Source organism: Xyrauchen texanus, chromosome 39 (assembly GCF_025860055.1).
Source record: "Xyrauchen texanus isolate HMW12.3.18 chromosome 39, RBS_HiC_50CHRs, whole genome shotgun sequence".
NCBI lineage: Eukaryota > Metazoa > Chordata > Actinopteri > Cypriniformes > Catostomidae > Xyrauchen > Xyrauchen texanus.
In genome coordinates this window covers 19,952,732-19,973,437 of record NC_068314.1, presented here as the reverse complement: position 1 = coordinate 19,973,437, position 20,706 = coordinate 19,952,732, and the positions used below count along the sequence as shown (strand labels likewise).

The window sequence follows — 20,706 nt, the reverse complement described above, 5'->3', positions numbered from 1 at the left end:
TTTATCAAGTGAAGCTACAAAATAGTGCACTGAACATACATTACATTCCTCTACATTCACTGAACACGGCATATCATTGAACTGACGATGATTTTTAGATATAGTATTCATCATAGCAGAGATATCTAGCACAGGGATTAATTAATGTCAAAGAACATTAATTACAGCGAAGACAATGGTTTAGATAGCCAGAGAGAGATTTATAAAGACCTATGAATTGACTCGTAATGAAATGTCAATAATGCAATACTGCCCTCTTCTGGTCATAAAATGCGAGCTCATTATAGGGAGGTACAATAGGTGAATTTGCAAATGTTTTCCTTTCATGCTTATTTACTGGGCTAATGTGATATATATATATATATATATATATATATAGATGGAAAATTGTTAAACAAATAATTTAATATAGTAATCTATTCATCAAAGTGGTCTGACCTTTTAAGAAAACTAAGAAAAACCATTTTTGCAATTATGTTAATGAGGTCAGGTACAGTTTTGGACCGGAAATAGTAAAGGCTAAGCTGCTTCATTTAATGTCATAAAAATGTAATCAGACTGTATGTCTGGATTTAAACACCTTTATTTGTCCTGGATTGAAAATGTTTCACACACACCAGCGAAATCTGTCACATTTACCCTTACAAGAATCAATCTCATTCTGACATTCATTGAACCGAAGTACTTCATTTACAAAAGTTGAAAAATCATACAAAAATGAGAAATAAAAACCCAATAGAACATTTGCAAACATGTGCAAATCTGTAGTGAGTAGTGACAATTACAAAATCAATGTTCAACAATTTTGTTTGTTTCAGGACGGGGAAGCATTTTGTTTTTACATTAAGTGCAAAGATGTTTTTCAGGTGAGTTTTACATTAAGGTTATGGAACAAATATCAATTCACACTTGACCCCAAACCCAATTTGCTGGACCATGAGACTGAAAACTGCATCTGACATTCAGCAACTTCAAGAAAAAAAAAAAACACACACACACAAAAAAAAAAAAACACATTCTGCATCTGAGAACACATGACTCCCTCTTAGACAATCACACACATTCAGCATACCAAATACAACATACACATCCTGCAAATATTAAAATCTTTGTTTCACTTTATGTCCCACAAAGGCACCAACATGAAGTGTTCACAGAATGATGCAAATTGTATGCATGTGTACACTATTGATCTGTAAGTCCAGTCTGCACGGAGCATGTGTGACTGTCTGGGAGGGTGGGGTTTCATGAATGTTTGATTTACAAGGCATCCAGCAGACTGTCAATTCGGCCAACCAGCTCATGCCTCTTGCTTGCTAGAGTTTTATCTGATTCGATGTAGGCATCCTTCTTCACCTTTCCGGCCACCAGCCTCTCGGCCTCCTGACAGGAACGGCTCACCAGATCCTTCAGTTGACCATCCAGCTTCTGGATCTCTCCCACCTGCAAGGGGGAGGATACAGAACATTCAGAAAACCAGCTCATGCAATTTGAAGTACTGTAAAAGATAGACTTCCTCTGTAATATCCACTACCCCAGGATTTTCTACACTGCGCCACTGCTACATCTGTTGTCCTCACTGACTGCATGCAAAAAGGAAAATCCAGTGCAATGTCCTGCCCAATTCAAAATGGATTGCCCGATTGGTGTGGTTCTTTTTAATAAATTGGTTGAACTGACTGGTGAATCAGACTGAATTGAGTCATCGATGTGAATCTTTCAGACAACTCACTTCTTACTCGTATTTCTACTTTTTGAACATTTGAAAATTTGTAAGGTTAGAAAAACTAGTGAAATAAGTCCATAGTAGACTGTTTGGGGGCATGACAAGGGTTGAGGGTTGGTGCCCCTAGCTGCCAAAAGAAAATCCTGTAGGAAATACTACACTGCCCTGTATACCTTTTCAGCTAGATCAGAGCCCTCTGCTTTGAGCCGGCCATGTAACGCAGTGATGTCACCGTTGAGGGTGCGGTGTTCGGCCTCCAGGATCTTGCGACCGCTGTTTAGAGCTCCTGTATCACGAGACTGCTTGTAGCGGTTCACAACTTCATCCATGTGGCGGTACAGACCTAGACGCTTGTTCACCAGAGTCAAGATCTGCTCAGTGATGGAAGCCACTTTCATGCGCACCTCTGCTGCTGGGTCCTGAGGCAGGAAATTAACAAAGCAATAAACCTCCCGAAAGAAAGATTTCAGTCGCAGTAAGAGGATAAACTCAGATATGAAAGCAATGCACCACCTGAATACTCATTCCAAGGAGTATGTACAATGCTGAGTGCAGTACATTGAAATGACTTTGATTTCAAGATATACCTTTGTGATGGAGAAGTCAAGGCGCACATAGATGATCACGGTGAAGAAGAGGATGTAGAAAGCTCCAACCACCAACAATGGCTCCTGCAGCATCAGGATCTTATTGAATGTGTAGTGAACCTAGGGAGCAGCAACACATGTTAAAGATAGATACAGTGCTGTGAAAAAGTATATCTTCTATTTCTGTGTATAAAATTTTAAATATAAAAACAAATTTCATACAAAATTGTCTTAGATGTTCAAATGAGATATAACATCCTGAAATCATCCAAAGGCATCCTGATTAAACACAAAATACAGTTTTCAAATATACATATTTTTTTATTCAAGCAAAAATATTATCCAGCACCTAGATCACCCATGTGAAAAACGAACTGCCCCCTGAAACTTAATAGCTTGTTGTGCCACCTTTAGCAGCCAACATCTGCAACCAAACACTTCTGGTAACTGGAGATAATTCACAATGCTGTGGTGACATTTTGCCCCACTCTTCTTTGCAAAACTGCTTGAGTTCGCCACATTGGCGTGCATGAACTGCCCAGCCATATCATCTCAATTGGGTTCAAGTCAGGAATTGTACTAATTTAGCTTTTTTTGAGCCATTCAGAGGTGTACTTACTCCTATGCTTTGGATCATTGTCTTGCTGTATAATCCAGTTACACTTGCGCTTCAATTCACGGACTGATGACTGGACATTTTCCTTTAAGATTGTCTGGCAGAGAGCAGAATTCATGTTTCCCTAAATTATTGCAAGCCAGCCTGGCCCTGAAGCAGCAAAGCATCCCCACACCATCACGCTACCATCACCATGCTTGACCGTATGCATGTTCTTTTTGTGGAATTCTATGTTTGATTTACGCCAGATGTAACGGGACCCCTTCCAAACATTTACACTTTCGACTCGTCAGTCCACAGAACATTCTCCCAAAAGCTTTGAGGATTATCAAGGTTCGTTTTGGTCAAATTCAGACAAGCCTTAAATGTTCTTCAGGGTTAGCAGTGGTTTTTGCCTTGCCACATTTCCATGGATGCCATTTTTGGCCAGTGTCTTTCTGATAGACTCGTCATGAACAGTGACCTTTATTGATGCGAGACAGACCTGCAGTTCCTTGGATGTTGTCCTTGGCTTTTTTGTGACTTCCTGGTTGAGTTGTCGCTGTGCTCTTGGAGGAATTTTGGAAGGTTGGCCACTTCTGGGAAGGTTCACTACTGTGACAAATTTTCTCCATTTGGAGATAATAGCTTTGTAACCCATCCCAGACTGATTTCAATCATCTTTTTCCATAGATTATTACATAGTGTGCTACTGTGTGAGACCTTATAGCCAACTTCATGATGCTGAAAAAGTTCTATTTAGGTGTTGATTTGATTGAACAGGGCTGGCAGTAATCATGCCTGGGTGTGTTTTGTCCAGCTGAAATCCATTATGTATGCAGTTTCATAGATTTGGGGATTTAGTAACCAAGGGGCAAATACTTTTTCGTAATTGCCCAGTTGTATTGGATAACTTTATTGCTTCAATAAATAACATTATAATTGAAAAAATATATTTTGTGTTTACTCAGATTGCCTTTGTTTTATACATTTTTATTAAAATGTTTCATAATTTTTTTATAATTTAGTATGAAATATACAAAAAAACAGAAGAAATCAGGATGGGGGCAAATACTTTTTTACAGCACTGTACATACAACTATTTAACAACTCATCCAGATTGAAATTCAGGCTTACCACAACATCCTGAATATGCTGCGCCACAAGATTGTTCTTGGTGGCCACCAGCACAGGTCTGCCAAAGGTGTCCAGGTAAGTATAATGGAGCTCATCTAGACTGCGGCTGATGGGGTAGGGAGTCTCCATGTGGATATTTCTGAGGAGAACAATGGGGATGTGGTCAAACTATCTGAAAATACTACTTTAAAATACTTTTAATTTGGGATGCACAAAACTACCAATTTCAATTCTCGACTAGTCCGTCGACTAGTTGATGTTAAGGATACAATTTTAATTGGGCACTGTTATGTTCCTGTGACCGGATCAGACACGTTTCAGAGTGATATACGGATGTTATGTGCAGCACCTCAACATGGATATTCAACAAAAATATATGGCTAAATAACTATAAACATCTTACTATCAAAGTGATAGTTTACTTTGATAGTGCACAAAACTATCAAAGTAAAATAATAAATAAGAAAGGCTCCAATACAGAGCAGCACAAAACCGATTATGTTCACCCCGAGTGCAAAATGATGCGCTTCAATGTAACGGAGCGCTTCAGGTCGATACTTGCTGGGCATTCAAAAGCACAGAACTGCTACATAATAATGCAGGTACTAGAGGTGTGAATCTTCACTAACCTCACGATTCGATTACGATTCAAAGGGTAATGATTCAATCATAAAACAATTCTCGATGCAGCTTGTCCTTCAATATATTTCTTTTCAGTTTCTTCAAAATAAATTTTTTTCTCAATTTTTTCCCTTTCAGCTTTTTATTTAACAGTTTAAATATCAGAACGAGTCACATTACATAAACTGGCCTTTAACATTAAGTATGAGATGTGAACAAAACATCCACAAGATTAAATAAATGGTTCTATATCTTAAAAGATTATTTCTGTTTCTTTCTTTAGAACCTTATAAAAAAAATCTCTTAAAAAGCACTAAAAAATATTGGTTCTCCATCAAAACACACTGAATACTATTACTTCAACTGATTACATAATTTGTATTTTTAAGCATTGTAAATCATTTAATAGTATTCAATCATTTAAAATTAATCTATGCCATGCTATTCATTTTCATTTTTATGCACAAATGTAAGTTGCTGGTCCAGGATGAGAGATATAGCTGCTTCTATGAGAGTGCCGCTGTCAGCTTCTCCTCTCCTGCACAGGTGATAGTAAAGCGATGTATATAGCGCAGTTGTTGCTTCAGAAATGGATCAAGCGTACCGTATGCACTGTTCTACCTGTTTGCTCTGCGAGTAGAAGATAAAGCCTTTATCATCAGGTGTGTGGACTGTCCTGACAAACGAGTGACCAGCAATGACAAAAGCCAATGAAATTGAGAGCGCGCAAGAGTAGAGAAAGGCATCGGGGGGAGAGGGAAGAAAAAAATAATTAAATTAAAACATCACCAACATCTCCCGAACCGCTACCTCATCATTATTTTCTTCTGCATTTTCCCTCGTTGTGTGTAAATCAGTGCAATTATGGGTGCAAGCTCATCTTCATGTTTGTAGGATTCTAATCAAGAATAAACTCTCCCATTGCTATGTGCGTGGGTTTGTGAAAGAATTTCGGGCACAAATGGTCATGTGTTTGATACAGCTGGTCTGCAAACAGTCGTGTTTGTGCACTTGACTTTAGTGTATGTACTTAACTCACGTCTTTGTTTCCATATGTGTCTTTGGCGTGCACTACTGGTCTGCCATTATTTAAACCGAACTCAAAAGATTCAGAATCGATTCTGAATCTTTTGAGTATAAATAGCGATGCATCGCTGAAACAATTTTTTCCAACAGCTCTAGCGGGTACACAACATACAATCAATGACATCCAGCAGGATAAACCTTTTTTACTGTAACTGTTTAGGCAGTGTCAGAAAGAACCAGACTTAAATCTCTCCAAAGCACCTCACAAATACGGGAACATTACTCACAGCAGAGGATTTAGTGTCCCACAGTGTTGGTCTCGTAATGTATTGTTGATGCGATGCTTTGATGCTTTTTGAAACAGCAGAGGTGCATAAATGTAAACATTGAAGAGACAACACTTTTTGCAGAAGGTTTTACTGTACTGCCCTGCAAAAGCAAAAGACCTTAACTCACTAGAGTGTGAAACTGAGAAAAATGACTTTAAAGTTTCTGTTTTGTCCAGACAAAAGTATTATAGGTAGGACTCCCAAAATTTCACAACTAGTTGCTATACAGAAATGTTTGTATGCAAAAAATCTTGAGCTCAAAATTGACCTTTGACCCTTGTTTGGCAGTTACTGTACTCTGCCTTTGTATCATGTGCCAAAAATCAGGAGTCATGCAAAGGCAAAAGGCCGTAACTGACATGTAATCAATATTTACTTGCTGTTCACCATACTTACATCCATTATAAGAACACCTAACCAAGGTCTAGTCATCATGGTATTTGTTTTAAATTATATAGAAGACCTTTGGTTGTTCCTATTTAGTGCTATAATGATCAGGATAGTGCGGCAACACTAACACAGTTAAACAGTATAACAGATAAGTTACTTTGCAGTACAGTATGTACAGTATGAATAAATGCAATACATATTTTCACAATAAAGATAATTTAATTATAATTGAATACAAAGATATATGTATTTAAATGCAAGATATAGAGTAATAATTAATTAAACATTAGACCAATACATTAGAGATTAGAGACTGCTCATTCCAAGTTTTTTACTGCGCCCAAATAAAATCATACTGAAAGCTAATTTTTTGAGATATCAACCTAAAATTTGGAACACAACTTGTCCATAGGTATATATGACAAAGCATTCTTGTTATGTGAAAAAAGGGGGAGGGGTGACAGTTAAAGGGTTAAGGGCCACCAAACTGCTCAAGATGCTCAGTCAACGAACTTGACTTGGATTACTACTTTTTAATTCTGAGATAATATAGACAGAGTATACCGAAAAAAAGTTGGAATTACTTTTACTATTTAGGTTAGCCTACTTTGTACGGACGTTAGCGATAACCAGCTGTAAAATCTGACGTGAACACCTGCAAGAAGGAAATATGGCTCAAACACGTATGGATTGTTGTGGATACAGCAGATGACGTGCATTGCTATGGATTATATCTTCTATGGATTATATCGGATTGCATGGAAAGGTAGGATGCCTCTGTATTTAATATTTGGTTTTCAGCATCTGATGTGAGGCGAGTGTCAGCGTCAACGTTAGCGCTAATTTACGTGACACACATTAAATTTAGCTAGCTCCGGGCTGTCACTGACATTGACAGATCTGAACCATCGCCCTATCACATCGCTATCACAGAGTAATAATACAAACAAGCAGTCGGCAGTCTACACTTTATTTCAAAGATGTGTCGTGGTGTATGTTACGCGGTTTGGTGACAATAAAAGAGCGGTAATCTTTGACAGTATGACAAAGCCAGAGTACAGTAACATCACAGCAGCACCGTAACATCTCTCTTGATGCCAGGCTAAACAAAGTCAGAACACCTTAAACTCAAATTCAGCGTGCCGGAACAAAGGCTAAGAGCCGTAACAACTGTTACGGCGTTCTGCTGTGGTTTCTCGTATGGTTTTGGATGTTACGGTTGTCATAGCCCTTTAATTTCTCGTTAAAACAATCAAATTGACTCATGATATTTATTCACATGATAAAGGAGGTCTTGAATACCCCAAAAATGACATTAACTCATTTTTGACCAAACATGATGTTACAGAGTTTTGCCTTTGTTGGGCAGTGTACAGACCTTTGTTCACTTTAAAACACAGCAAGCTATATTCAAACAAAAACCGCATCCAAGATGTTGACTCTATATTAATTTGAGAATTGCATCTCCCATTAAAACATAAATGTTAGTAGTCGACCCCACAAATCGACTAGTCACTTGTTGGACGACTACTCAATTAGTTGACCACTGTAGCACATCCCTAGTTTTGATAAAGTTACTAGGTCAAATTACTCTACACATGTTCATTTTATTGTAAGTGTAGATCCTAGTGCATATCAGTGTTAGATGCTCACCTTGCTCCTTCGGGAAGGATCAGCTTCACAGTTAGCAGATCAATAACCTGGTCATCGTAGACATGATCGACCAGACGCATCTTTAGGGCATACTGATCACCTAAATCATAGAAAACATCAAAGACTTTGTGGAAATGTATTGAGCTGTCAGTTTAGAAAGGATATTTTATTTTCTTTGCCATGTACCCAGGTTGTAAAGATACTCGTAGCTGGGAAGATTGTAACCAATTATGTAGTGTGTTTTCCAGCCACCGAACAGTGGGAAACGAGGCCGAATTTCAACTTCTACGGAATCTTCGAGAACTTGCAAGTGAGAAGTAGAGATGTTTCCGATTTCGTCGCGGTAGTACACATCCTGAGCAGAGGCTGGAAGGATGGTCTGCGGGAGGACAAAATGGAGTGAGTTGAAGAACAGCAAAGCCAAACAAATGGCAAGATGATCAGCTACGTTGCCTAGTGATGATGGACCAGATACTCCTAAATACCCCATAAAATAAAAACAAGAGTTTTGTGGGGCTTTTCATCTACATGTTTGCTTTGAGATCATCAATACAGTAGTGCACTTTAAAATGTTGACAAAGAAGTCCCTTGTAGCAGATGTACGTTTAAACTTTTAGTCTTTTTCTTCCAGGAAGGCGGACCAAACATACTGACAACTAATGCTAGAGTGATGGTGGCATAGCGGGCTAAAGCACATAACTGTTAATCAGAAGGTCACTGGTTCGATCCCCCACAGCCACCACCATTATGTCCTTGAGCAAGGCACTTAACTCCAGTGGCATAGCTATTAGTCCCAGGCCCACCCAGAATATATCAATATCTCAGTTTAAAAAATGCATAAATTCTAATTTCTGAAAGTGTGAAAGAAGAGATTTCAGATACCTTGAAAGATTTGACCGAGGAAATGCCACTATCAGACTGTCTCTGGTAGTCATAGCGGGAGAATGGCCCCTTCAGGTAGGCACCAGTGTGTCTTATATCGATGGTTTCCTCCACAGCGATGTTACCCCAATGAGAGACCTCAATAGTGCGGGTGATGCTGCTGATGGTGAGGAAGGGTGTGTTGTTTTCATAGTGGATCTTCATAACATCCTATTCCAACCGAAAACCAATTTTCAACAAGTTAGCATGATCTAAATAGCTGGAATAATTTGACGAATAGTTCTGTTTGGCCTTTCCAAAATGTAAAACCTATTTTTTTAATTTTTAAAAGAACCTAAAAAAAATTTCATGAGGTAAAAGAAGTTGCTTTAAAAATGTAAATACTCAGTTAAAATGATCACCTACAAGCAAACACTGCCTTTTAACTGTCGTTAATATGACTAAATTGTGCTGAGGTCAGGCACCTGGCTAAATGGAGGAACATCTTTGAATGGTCCATACTCGATAGCCTCATCATTCTTGGTGGGGTTGCCCAGCTTAGTGTAGGTCTCTACGGTTTTGGAGGCCAGGCGCACATGTGTTGTCTGGGAGTGGGTGGGGTATGGAGAGTAAAAATAGTGGTTCCCCTGGAAGACCACCAGCTGCCGCTCAGCCTGGGTGATGTGAGTGGGGAAGGGCGTCAGCACGTGACTGAGCACCATCTCAACCTTCACTCGCAGCTTTCTGCCCACGGCGAGAGGAGATGGCAACTTTGCCTCAAAGAATTGACCACTGCGAGGAGAAAGACACACAAGTTTGAGCTGTAAATGTTGTGTGCATCTCAAAAAAGGAAACATGGGCAATAGAGCACTGTCCTGCTTTGAAAAGTATACGGTACTTGATGAACAACTCTCTATTCTAAGGCCTGTTTCACACATGTTGCTTCTGCAACTTGCAACAGACAATTTCATTTTAGTGTCCATAATAAAAGGTCAAAGCAAGCATGTTGCAAGTATTATTTGTCACAAAGCCATTTTTGCTGTGTGGCTCATTCTTTAAATGCACTGCAAATTTATCCATCAACACGATCTTTGCAATATAGGCTTTTATGAAGCTACATGAAATAACTGATTACATGTCAGACACATTATTTGAAAAAAGAAGTTAAGACCTGATGTAAGTTCTACACTCCATGATAAACAGCACCTTCTACTCAAGTGACTATATTCAAATAATTTATATAGTTTAAAGCCTATATTTTGGGGTTTAGGTGCCATGCCAATTATGTACCATTTTAATGTAAAGTGTTACTTCTCATGTAAATGATATTTCACAACGTCAAGTTTCTTAGAGATCTCAATCACACACTGCCAATAACCATTTTAAACCACTTTAAGGAACACTTTAACCAGAAATGAAAAGACCACGTGAACTCCACCCTCTTGTGAAGCTTACCGGAAGTTATGGATTATAGTTCAAAAGTATTTAAATACTGATATTTTTCACATAAAAAATTATCATGTCACTTTAGAATACATTAATTTAACTGCTAGAGTCGTATGGATGATGTTTACGCTGACTGTCTGCAATTTTTGGAGATTCAAAAGTCTGATCACCATCCATTTTAAGATCCCACTGTGCAAAGATATTTTTCTTCAAATGTGTTCTGCTGAAGAAAGCAAGTCATACACACCCGGGATATCATGAGGGTGAGTAAATGATGGGTCACCTATCCCTTTAATGTGTGCCTGCTAGAGGTCTTCACGGGTCCACCCGAACCAGAGGACCCAACCTGGGACCCTTATGGGTTCGGGTCCAGGACGGGTCCCATTCTTGTAATTCAGGTAACGTCAGTGGCCGTGGCACTGAACGAGCAAAGAGTCAGGAACCTATTGCCACAAGTGGGTCTTTATTAAAAATCAAATGGCTCGCCGGGTCTCTCACCATTCACCAACACATGATCATTTAAAAGTTTCTATAGATACTTTTCCAACAAAGTGTTTGTGCGATTCCAAAGCTTGAAGTCAATTACACTGTTTTGGTTTCCTTCCTTTGGTAACATTCTCCCGAATTTTACAGCCTACATCTGGTGATCAAGGTTTGAAACGAACACCCGCCAAATGCAGATTTTTCATGCCGAGTATTTTGCTGATGCACCAGCCACTGTGGAAGGCAACCTGAAAGGCTTGTCGGAGAGAAATATATAACAAGGAATTAGACACAAAGACGCGTGATTGACGAAACGTGATTATATTTTGAAGAACAGACGAAAGAAAAGCCGCTGATGCACTTCTGATTTTATATATGCGCGCAGTGAGCTCCGAGTGCAATGAAAGCACTTCAACACACAAACATTCATAGAGTTCTGGGACTCATTTCCCAATAACTATCGATCTTAGCGGTTAAGAGCATTTTCTACGAGCGATTTCATGAACTTGGTTCTTTTTTTTTATTATGTGCAACCAGGGTGTGATATAGCACCTGCAAAATGCGACGAGACTCAATCCAGTTCACAAGCTCCTCTCCAAATGCATTTCATGCATGAGTAATTTTGCTCATCTACCTGCAAAAGGTGTCTCAGAGTGACATGACAAGAAATGCTGATATGTTTGAAGAAACACACTTTATTATATTTTTAAGAACAGACAAATGAAAAGCAGTCAATGCTTGTGTCTGATTCACTGTTCAGAGGCATGCAACGGGACCCTGTCTTGTGAAACAAGTGCATATAAAGAGTCTTTTCTCAGTTTCATTCAACTGAAAACTGTTTGCAAGAATAATGTAGTCTATGGGAATGCTGCAAATGATCTCAGATCATCTTGTAAATGATCTCAGATCATCTTGTAAATGATCTCAGATCATCTTGTGAAGCGCTGTGAGTTTAGTTCACTCTCACACATTGTGAACGTATCTCTGCAGGTTCAGTAATATTTACAGGTATCTTTGTATTAAATAAACAAATACGAAAGTAATTAAATCATAAGGTAATACAAGACACGTTCACAATGAACCTAAAATTTTGTTCTATTTTTTTTCTTTTAGGCAGCATAATCTGTATTACCAAAACACAATACAAACACATTCGATAAGAACACACATTTGGCAGCATTGTTTGGTAAGGCTTATTTATTATGATGATTATAATAAATATCTTTACATTTATAATTGTCTTTAGATCTTAATTTGTATGCTGTGATTAATTTGCTTGTTGCGATACTTGCGTGGTGGCAAATGGGGCTGTTAGGAATATATTAGATCCATTCGCAATCTCCAATTCCCTAGGCCCGTCTTTCTATGTTCATGCCCAGTGAGGTGCAGTCGTGAGTCTGAATCTCTGAAGACTTCGCAAAGGAAGCAGAAGGAACGACAACACACAGTGTCTATATTCAATCTACTCAATGTTTATTACAGCAAGCATGTTATTTATATTCTTCATGAGGCAAAGAACAGCCAATAGAAAAGTGCCAACAAGGCTTGTATGATTAAGGGGGAGAAATGGAGTACATTGGAGTGACTGCATTGGAGACTGTAAAGGTTTGGAATTGGGGAGGTGGTTATATATAAGATTTTTTTATCACTTCGTTATTTGTATTGCTTTTTCGTTTCGTTTAAAGTGCAATTCGAATTTAGAAATGTCTTTTGTTCAAGTTTTTCGTGTTTCAATAAATTGATTACAATTTTAAGGCAAAATCAATCAAGCAAAAATATTCACCGATATCGAGGATTGAACATATAATCGGATATTGATATTTAAAATGCCATTATCATTAAAAATGTTTTTTTTTTACATATCGTCAAGCCCAAAAGGGAAGTAAAAGTTTTCATAAAGCAAAATTAAGTTATTTTATGGAGACCCGCACAAACACTCAATTCCATATTGCATCATGTTACCTATTAATATTTGCATATTTGTTTGTTTTTGAGTAGTCTATGGGCAAAATAAACATTGTATTTTATTTAAAAACTTAGTAAAATAGTAAATTATTCATTTGTGGTATGGCTCTTTTGAAGAAATGTATCAACCAAAAATGAAAAAAGGTTCTTGACCCCTGTTAGTTCAAAAGGGCAAACAGTGGAAGTTACCATATTATGCAAGATACAAAAAAAAAAACTGCAAAGTCGCGGTGACAGCAATTGGAGCTGAAATGAGTGGATTATACATGCTCTTTCAATCAGCAAGAGAGGAACAACATGGAAGTTATTATGCCATTTTTCTTGGCAAGGAGGATGGATTGTATGCATCACGGTCAGGTACAAGAGAGAAGGCTACTAACGTTACATTAGGTAAGACACAAAGGTTTATTTTCACAACTTGTAAATTAATTGTTATTAGCAAATAGCTGTGGGATCGGTGCCGATCGGGTTCAATCGGGTCTTTGTGTCACAGCCGGGTACAGATTTCAAATAATAGCCTGGTCCGAGTCAGTTCTGGGTAGAACATTTATGGCATTTCACAGTTTTGCATTGGTCCGGGTCCAAACATTAAAATAATAGACGAGTCTGGGTCGGTTTCGGATTGCACATTTTCGTGTCTCTTTGGGTTCGGGCACACATTTTTGGACCTGTGAAGACCTCTAGTACCGGCCTTTGCATTTACTCAATGCAGACATAATTTAAGTGGAACATGCCTTATGAGTAAATCTCCAATGTTTACCTTTGTCCATGGATAGTTGTCTCTTTCAGCTCCAGCGCTTCATCCTCCTCTTCCTCCCCTTTTACCTAAGGATGATACAGAATTCAGTAATAACGTATTTTAAAACATTTAGCCTAATTATAAGAAATATGGCCAGTCTTCCCTGCAAAAACAAAACATTTATCTACAGGAAATAGCATATAGAACAGTCAACTAACAGCACACGTGCTCTTATGTACACATTTACAGTTTTAACTATTTATTTACTAGAAACATTTCAAATTGTTGTAGTTATATAGCACGGAAGGGGATCCGGCCCCTAGCACTTACGTGTCACGCTGGCACTGACAGTGCAATGCGGAAGTGGGCTGCACACCCACTGCTAATGCTAACAACAACACATTACACTTAAATTATGCCCAGTGCATTAAATTATAATTTATGTGAACCATTTATTTGAACCAAGATTGCATCAGAACCATGTTGTCATAAAAAAACTTTGTAAAAATGTTTGCAACTATGCAAATCATAAGGTATTATACAGCTAGCAACGGCGTTAGAACATGCACCTCCCATTGTCCCTCCACCCAAAAAAGTCCAAAATGAATTTATCACAATTCAATAAAGCATAATATTGTCAGGAATTATAAAAATGTCACAAGCAGGGAAAAATCTTGAGTCATTCAGTACCACCCGGCTATCACTCTCTTTTAACTTATTTCTAATTTCTAATCGCTTTAAAGTTATTTTTACTCACAGATGCACCAAAGAAGGCGAGGTGCGGCGCGAGCTCGGACTCCAGCGCGAGCGTGAAGCTCTGCACGTGCGAATGTCCATGATTCGCGAGCTGAATCTCCGCTGAAATCTTCGCGATGTGAGTACTCAGATCCACCGAGCGTTTCACCTCCTCGTTCACCAGCCCGTCAGCACACAGCGACGCGTGGACAAAACATGAGATTAGCACAAAACTTACCGCTCCGGTGCTCCACATTGTCTTGTGGCTGTTTTTTGATAATTGACGGGTACGGTGAACAGTTTTTGTAATGATTTGCCCTATCTATGAATGTGCGCGCGCAAGCAGTGAGGCCTCGCGCTGCAGGAACTTCTTCTGAAAAGTGACGCTTCATTCATTCCCTGATGTCGTGACGACACAATCATGGCGGACGTCAACCTTAACCTCAAGTAGCAAGAGCACTTGGCGATATTTGTCTCTTAAAAAGTACATATACCCACCAAATCAATACTGTACTGTGCATAAGGGCGCATTATTCCCCCCCCCCAAAACATTTGTATTAAAACGGCTATTTTATTTATTCTTCTTTTAGTGTAGGCTATCCATAGTAAATTTCAGTTTTAGATTTCAACATTCCCTTTGCAAAAATAATTGAATAGATGAAGAACAAGTAGCCCTACAACAGATGGTATGGACCCACAGACCTTGGATCTAAACATCACTTGAATCAGTCTGGGCACTGGGATTACATGAAAAGTCAGTAATTGAGACAGCCAAAATAGATCAAAGAACTGCGTAAAGCTCTCCAAGAAGCTTGGAACATCCCATCTGCCTACAACCAAGAAAACTGTGTCCAAGTGTACCTAGGTTAACTGGTGCTGTTTTGAAGGCAAAGATTGTCACACCAAATATTGATTTAGCTTTTTATTTTATGTTTACCCTACTTTGTATCTGGTTAATCAATAAATAAACTATTTATGGCATTATTTTAAAAGACATCCGCACTATGCAAACATTTTCACAACTGTATATATATACACAGAACAGTTAGTTCCTGTCCTCAAATCTGATTGGACGAGAGACGTTCCATGAGCTGGGTGACTCAGTGAGAAGTTGAGGGGACATTGCGCTGTTTGTGAGGTGAAGAGGTCCACTTCGGCTCTGTTAAATCTCAACCAGATTTGTTTCACTACCTCGGGGTGGAGTTTCCACTCGGAGCTTGCCCTGGGCCAAAAGGTGAATCTGCCGTGCCAGTCTGTTCAGCTGGCCTGAACGTAGACCTCCTTGATGGTTTATGTAAGAGACTACTGCTGTGTTGTCCACCTGCACCAGGACTTGGCAGCCTCTCAGATAATGGAGGAAGTATTTCAGGGCCAGAAATACAGCCATCAACTCGAGGCAGATGATGTGCCAATCGAGCTGATGACCCTCCCATTCCCCTTGAGCTGGACGACCACTTAAGACCACTCCCCAGCCCGTCAGGGAGGCGTCTGTTGTTAGCAGCTTGCGACGGCAAGACGCACCTAGAGTGGGATCCAAGGTGAGGAACCGGGGTCTGAATCACATAGAAAGGCTATGAAGCACGTGGCGCGTAACCCTTATCTGCCTTTGGGGACTGGCCCTTGGATGAAATCTCCTGGCTTTGAGCCACAACTGAAATGGTCTCATGTGCAAAAGGCCCAAAGGAATCAACGAGTATGCAGATGCCATGAGACCTAGTATTCGTTGATACTGAGGAAAAGTGCAACCTTGGCCTAGCCTGATTTCGCTCAGGGTGTTCTGAATGGTCTCGATTCGAGCGGAAGACAAATGTGCCCGCATCATGATTGAATACCATACGACCCCCAGATAGGTAGTTTCCTGAGTGGGAGAGAGAAAGCCTTTCCCCATTGACTCTCAATCATAGAGAGCTAAGATGATATCCCTGTGCTGTAATGCCAGTTCTTGTGACTGTGCTAGTATCAGTCAGTCGTCTATATAATTCAGAATGCGGATGCCCCGGAGTTGCAAAGGAGCCAGTGTTGCATCTGTGCACTTTGTGAATGTGCGGGGTGATAAGGCTAGGCCGAATGGAAGAACCCGATATTGGAAAGCTTCGCCCCTGAAAGCGAACCTCAGGAACTTCCTGTGTTGTGGCAGACTTTGTATATGAAAGTATGCGTCCATGAGATCGATAGTGACCAACCAATCGTGATGTTTGATTTGAGACACGACCGTCTTGATGGTTAGCATCTTGAACTTTAACGCCTTAACTAAGCGATTCAAGCCTTGAAGGTCTAAAATTGGACGCAACACCCCATTCTTCTTGGGAACCAGGAAGTATCTGCTGTAGTAACCTGACACTCTCTCTGGAAGGGGAACATATTCTACGGCCCCTTTGACCAAGAGATTTTGCAGTTCTTTCCATAGTAGACATGCTTGTTCCGGTTTCACGGTAGTGGAAACCACACCGTTGAAACGCGGAGTACGGCGAACTAATTGAGTTCTGTAGCCTTTTCCTACTACTCTTAGAACCCACATAGAAACACCCAGCAGTAGCTTCCACGCTGCCAGGTTCTCTGAGATGTGTATACATTTTGACACTTCCTGTTGAGGGGATATCGAGTGTTCCGTGTCCTGGACTACGGCAAGAAGCAACGGAACACCCAACATTTTGCTAGAAACCACTAACTCCCGAAACACCATGGTGGGAATGGAGAGGTTTCGTGGGAGTATCGGGAAGGTGCAGGTGAATGTCTCACGTGACCCATCCTAAGGGGCTAGTCGCAAGACCGTCAGGGCTTTCTCTTCCTGGAGATAACGGTCCTGAGGTCTTGCTTTGGGGGCTGATGAGGGCAACGAGCCGGTCCCCAGTCTCTACGAGGGGGAGCGCGATCCGCCACCCTCTGTTTTTGAGCCTCCCTTCTAGAAGGACCGGGGTGGGGCTGGGTGGCCCCTCCCCCAGAGTGCGGCGAGGAAGGAATTGCCCAAAGGCTTCTTTATGACTCTTTGCCCCTGGAACCTGGTGATGACCATGTTCATAGAGTCACCGAACAAGCCAGAAGGTAAAATCGTGGCATCAAGAAGGAACACTTTGTCCTTGTCTCTGATGCCCAAAACGTTCAGCAATAAGTGTCCGGCCAATGGCGTGAGCCCGGAGATACAGATCCGTGGCTCGACGAAGCTCTGATAAAGCCTCTTCGTCGACCGTACTGCCCACACTCAGGTTCTTCAACAGGTCAGCCTGGTACGCATGCAACACTTAAGGCCACAATAGTGTGCAGGGCAGCACCAGCCTGACCTGCTGTCTGATAAGCCTTACCCACAAGCATAGAGGTGGTCCTGCATGGCTTTATGGGGAGAGTAGGTCTCTTTTGAGACAATGCCGAGCCAGGTGAGAGATAATCCGCAAGTGTCTCTTCTACCACGGGAAGTTTAAGGTTTCTGCCATGAGCGAGAAAGCTCGTCATGGAGGTCTTCAAAGATAGGAAGGGACTGATTTTGCGTTAATCTGTCCTCTAGTTTAGAACGTTTGCAGGTCTCTTGTTCATGTTCATGATATTTTCTAGTACAAAATTAGCAATTTAGCATGATTACTCAATGATAAGGTGTTGGAGTAACGGCATCTGAAAATGGGGCCTGTTTAGATTTGATAAAAAATTACTTTTTTCAAATAGTGATGGTGCTGTTTTTGTACATCAGTAATGCTGTGAGTCTGACTATATTTGTGATCCGTTGAATGCCACTTTGGTGAACTGAAGTACCAATTTTATTCTGAAACATCAAAATCTGTACATTATTCCAAACTTTTGGCTGCCTGTGTGTGTGTGTTTTATATATATATATATATATATATATATATATATATATATATATATATATATATATATATATCATTATTTTTTAGGTTACGTTCATGTAAAACTGGATGGTAGGTACTTTAAAATTTAGTTAAGTAAAATTTACTTTACAAAATGTACAATGTTAACCATCGTTTCTAAAATACTATAGCCACTACAATAGGACAAAAAGTCCTACTAATTTAACATAAATGTATTTTTGATTCATTTCTTGATTTAGGCCTAGGGGTGTAAATATTTGAACTGACAATGATTAATTTACGATTCTTTACCAACGATTGCAATGTATTGTGAAAAATTTGGTGACGAATCATAATTTAATTATATAATTTTAGAAAGATTCATAATTATTTCCAAAAATATGCAAAAAAAGTATTAAACTTTTGTATTAAAAAACATATCTATTAGTAGCGTATGAATGTGGTTTTAAATGGTATGTTGTACCTGCAAGTTCCCTATTCATTTTCAATGGGTGAGGCGTCAGAATCCACTTTCAATGGGTGAGGCTCCACTTGTCAAGAGAATGACGTATCTGTATCACATTGGGTATTAATATAGTAATGATTATAGGTGAGTAAATTCTGTAATCGATGTACCAAAACTTCTATATTTATATTATACCTATATTTAGGCCTAATTCATTTTTGATGACAGTAGTGACTAATACCATGTACACTTACAACAAACTACCATGAGGCCACTACGTTTTTGGATATGTACCATGGTAATACCACGGTGCTCTATGAATTTCCATTAAAGGGATAGTTCAACCAAAAATGAAAATTATCTCATTATGTACTTATCCTCCTGGCATCCCAGTTGTGTGTGACTTTCTCTCTTCTGCAGAACACAAATTATGATTTTTAGAGGAATATTTCAGCTCTGTAGGTCCATACAATTCAAGTGAATTGGTGACAAAATTTGAAAGCTCCAAAATCCACTTAAAGGGAGTATAAAAGTAATCCATAACACTCATTTAAATTAATATCTTCAAACATGATATGATAGGTTTGGGTGAGAAACAGATCAATATTCAAGTAATTTTTCATCATAAATTGTCCTCCCTGCCCAGTAGGCGGCAATATGCACGAAAAATGTGAATCACAATATACAGAAGTAGAATGTGAAAGTGAAGTGGAGATTGACTGAGCAGGGAGGAAATTTATAGTAAAAAAAAAAAAAAAAGACTTAAATATTGATCTGTTTCTCACCTACCCCAATCATATCACTTCAGAAGATATAGATTTACCCACTGGAGTCATCTAGATTACTTTTATGTTGACCGTATGTGGATTTTGCTGCTTCAACATTTTGGCACCCATTAATTTGCATTGTATGGACCTACAGAGCTGAGAAATTCTTCTAAAAATGTTTGTGTTCAACAGATGAAAGTAAGTCATACACATCTGGCATGGCATGAGTAAATGATGAGGTAATTTTAATTTCTGAAGTGAACTAACTCTTTAAGTACCATTGAATTACTGTCTGATACATTACTGTTTTACAGTAGCAGCTATAGTATTTATTCGGAAACCAAACTTTTTGTTGTTATTTTGCTAGGTATACTGTACATCAACAATGTGATGTAGTGTTCATGTTAGTTTATTGAAACAATAGGCAATGGTGTCCATTCCAAACTGACATTTAGCTAATACAACTGGGATGATATGAAAAATAGGCTGATTAGTTTTTAAACACCATCTTATGAACTAAGACAAGGCCAAAATAGCCATTTCTACATTCTTTCAGAACAATCTTACAACAAAACGTATTCCTGTCACAACTTACAATGCACAAACATCAGTTTAACACTTTAAAGTTCAAAATTTTATGAAAATGTTTAAATCAGTCTAAGAACATTTAACAGCCCACATACAAAAGTAGCCAATTGAAAGTGCTTTCAAGAAAAGTAAAATTGCAAAACCACTAACAAAGCCAACAGACTATATTTAGCATTACAAAACCCTAAAGAGGACGTTATATCATAACAACATTGAAACTCTAAGAACGGCTCAACTCCTTGTATGAGAACACGAGAACAGGAATGGTTTAGAAATTATACGTCTGTTGAATATTTAGTGTGTCTTGTAGCATTAGGTCCCGCAGTCGCCACAGAGCATCAGCCATCGTCTTGTGAGCTCCCTTACTCTTCAGCCAATGAGAAGGCAGACGGCTCTCCTGCTCTTTTGTAAGGCGCACATCTTTCCTGCGAGCTGGGGTGACATGCACACATTCACTATTACAAAGTATAAAATACTCCAAAACATGTGCATACTTAAGATGTGCATTATAAACTTTGTGGATTCTATAAAACTGATAAGGTTTTAATAAAACAACAACATAAATAGTGTTAGACCAATATAAAACACAGGTCAATTAATCAGCCTATATTGGGCTATGGCCATTTTGAGCTGTGTAAGCTCCCTGTTGTCATGTTCCAAAAACTACAAACATCCACATGAAATATAAGGAAACATTCAGCATACTGTATATTGGCATTATGTCGGCCTCCAGCTACCCAGCTCTCCAAATATTGGCCATGCCATTGAATAACCCATAACGGTCAAACAGTAATA

The 20,706-nt window shown here is 39.2% G+C and overlaps 2 protein-coding genes across 7 annotated transcripts in view; both read right to left on the bottom strand.

The window, feature by feature from the left end:
* Positions 1–568: 568 nt before the first annotated feature.
* rpn1 (ribophorin I) lies at positions 569–14,708 on the bottom strand. Its single transcript, XM_052110970.1, has 10 exons — positions 14,316–14,708; positions 13,580–13,644; positions 9,411–9,717; positions 8,947–9,156; positions 8,251–8,443; positions 8,065–8,164; positions 4,046–4,184; positions 2,314–2,433; positions 1,900–2,145; positions 569–1,443 (listed from the first exon to the last, which is right to left on the bottom strand). The coding sequence occupies exons 1-10, from the start codon at positions 14,547–14,549 to the stop codon at positions 1,261–1,263; spliced, it is 1,797 nt and encodes a 598-aa protein (XP_051966930.1). The 5' UTR covers positions 14,550–14,708; the 3' UTR covers positions 569–1,260.
* A 4,807-nt stretch (positions 14,709–19,515) lies between these two features.
* Positions 19,516–20,706, bottom strand: part of pbrm1 (polybromo 1) — a 29,126-nt gene continuing 27,935 nt past the window's right edge. For all 6 annotated transcript variants that reach the window (XM_052110963.1, XM_052110967.1, XM_052110965.1 and 3 more), the window contains exon 29: positions 19,516–20,343. In XM_052110963.1, the coding sequence (XP_051966923.1) occupies positions 20,180–20,343 (164 nt within the window). In that variant the 3' untranslated portion in view covers positions 19,516–20,179. The remainder of the gene's footprint in view (positions 20,344–20,706) is intronic.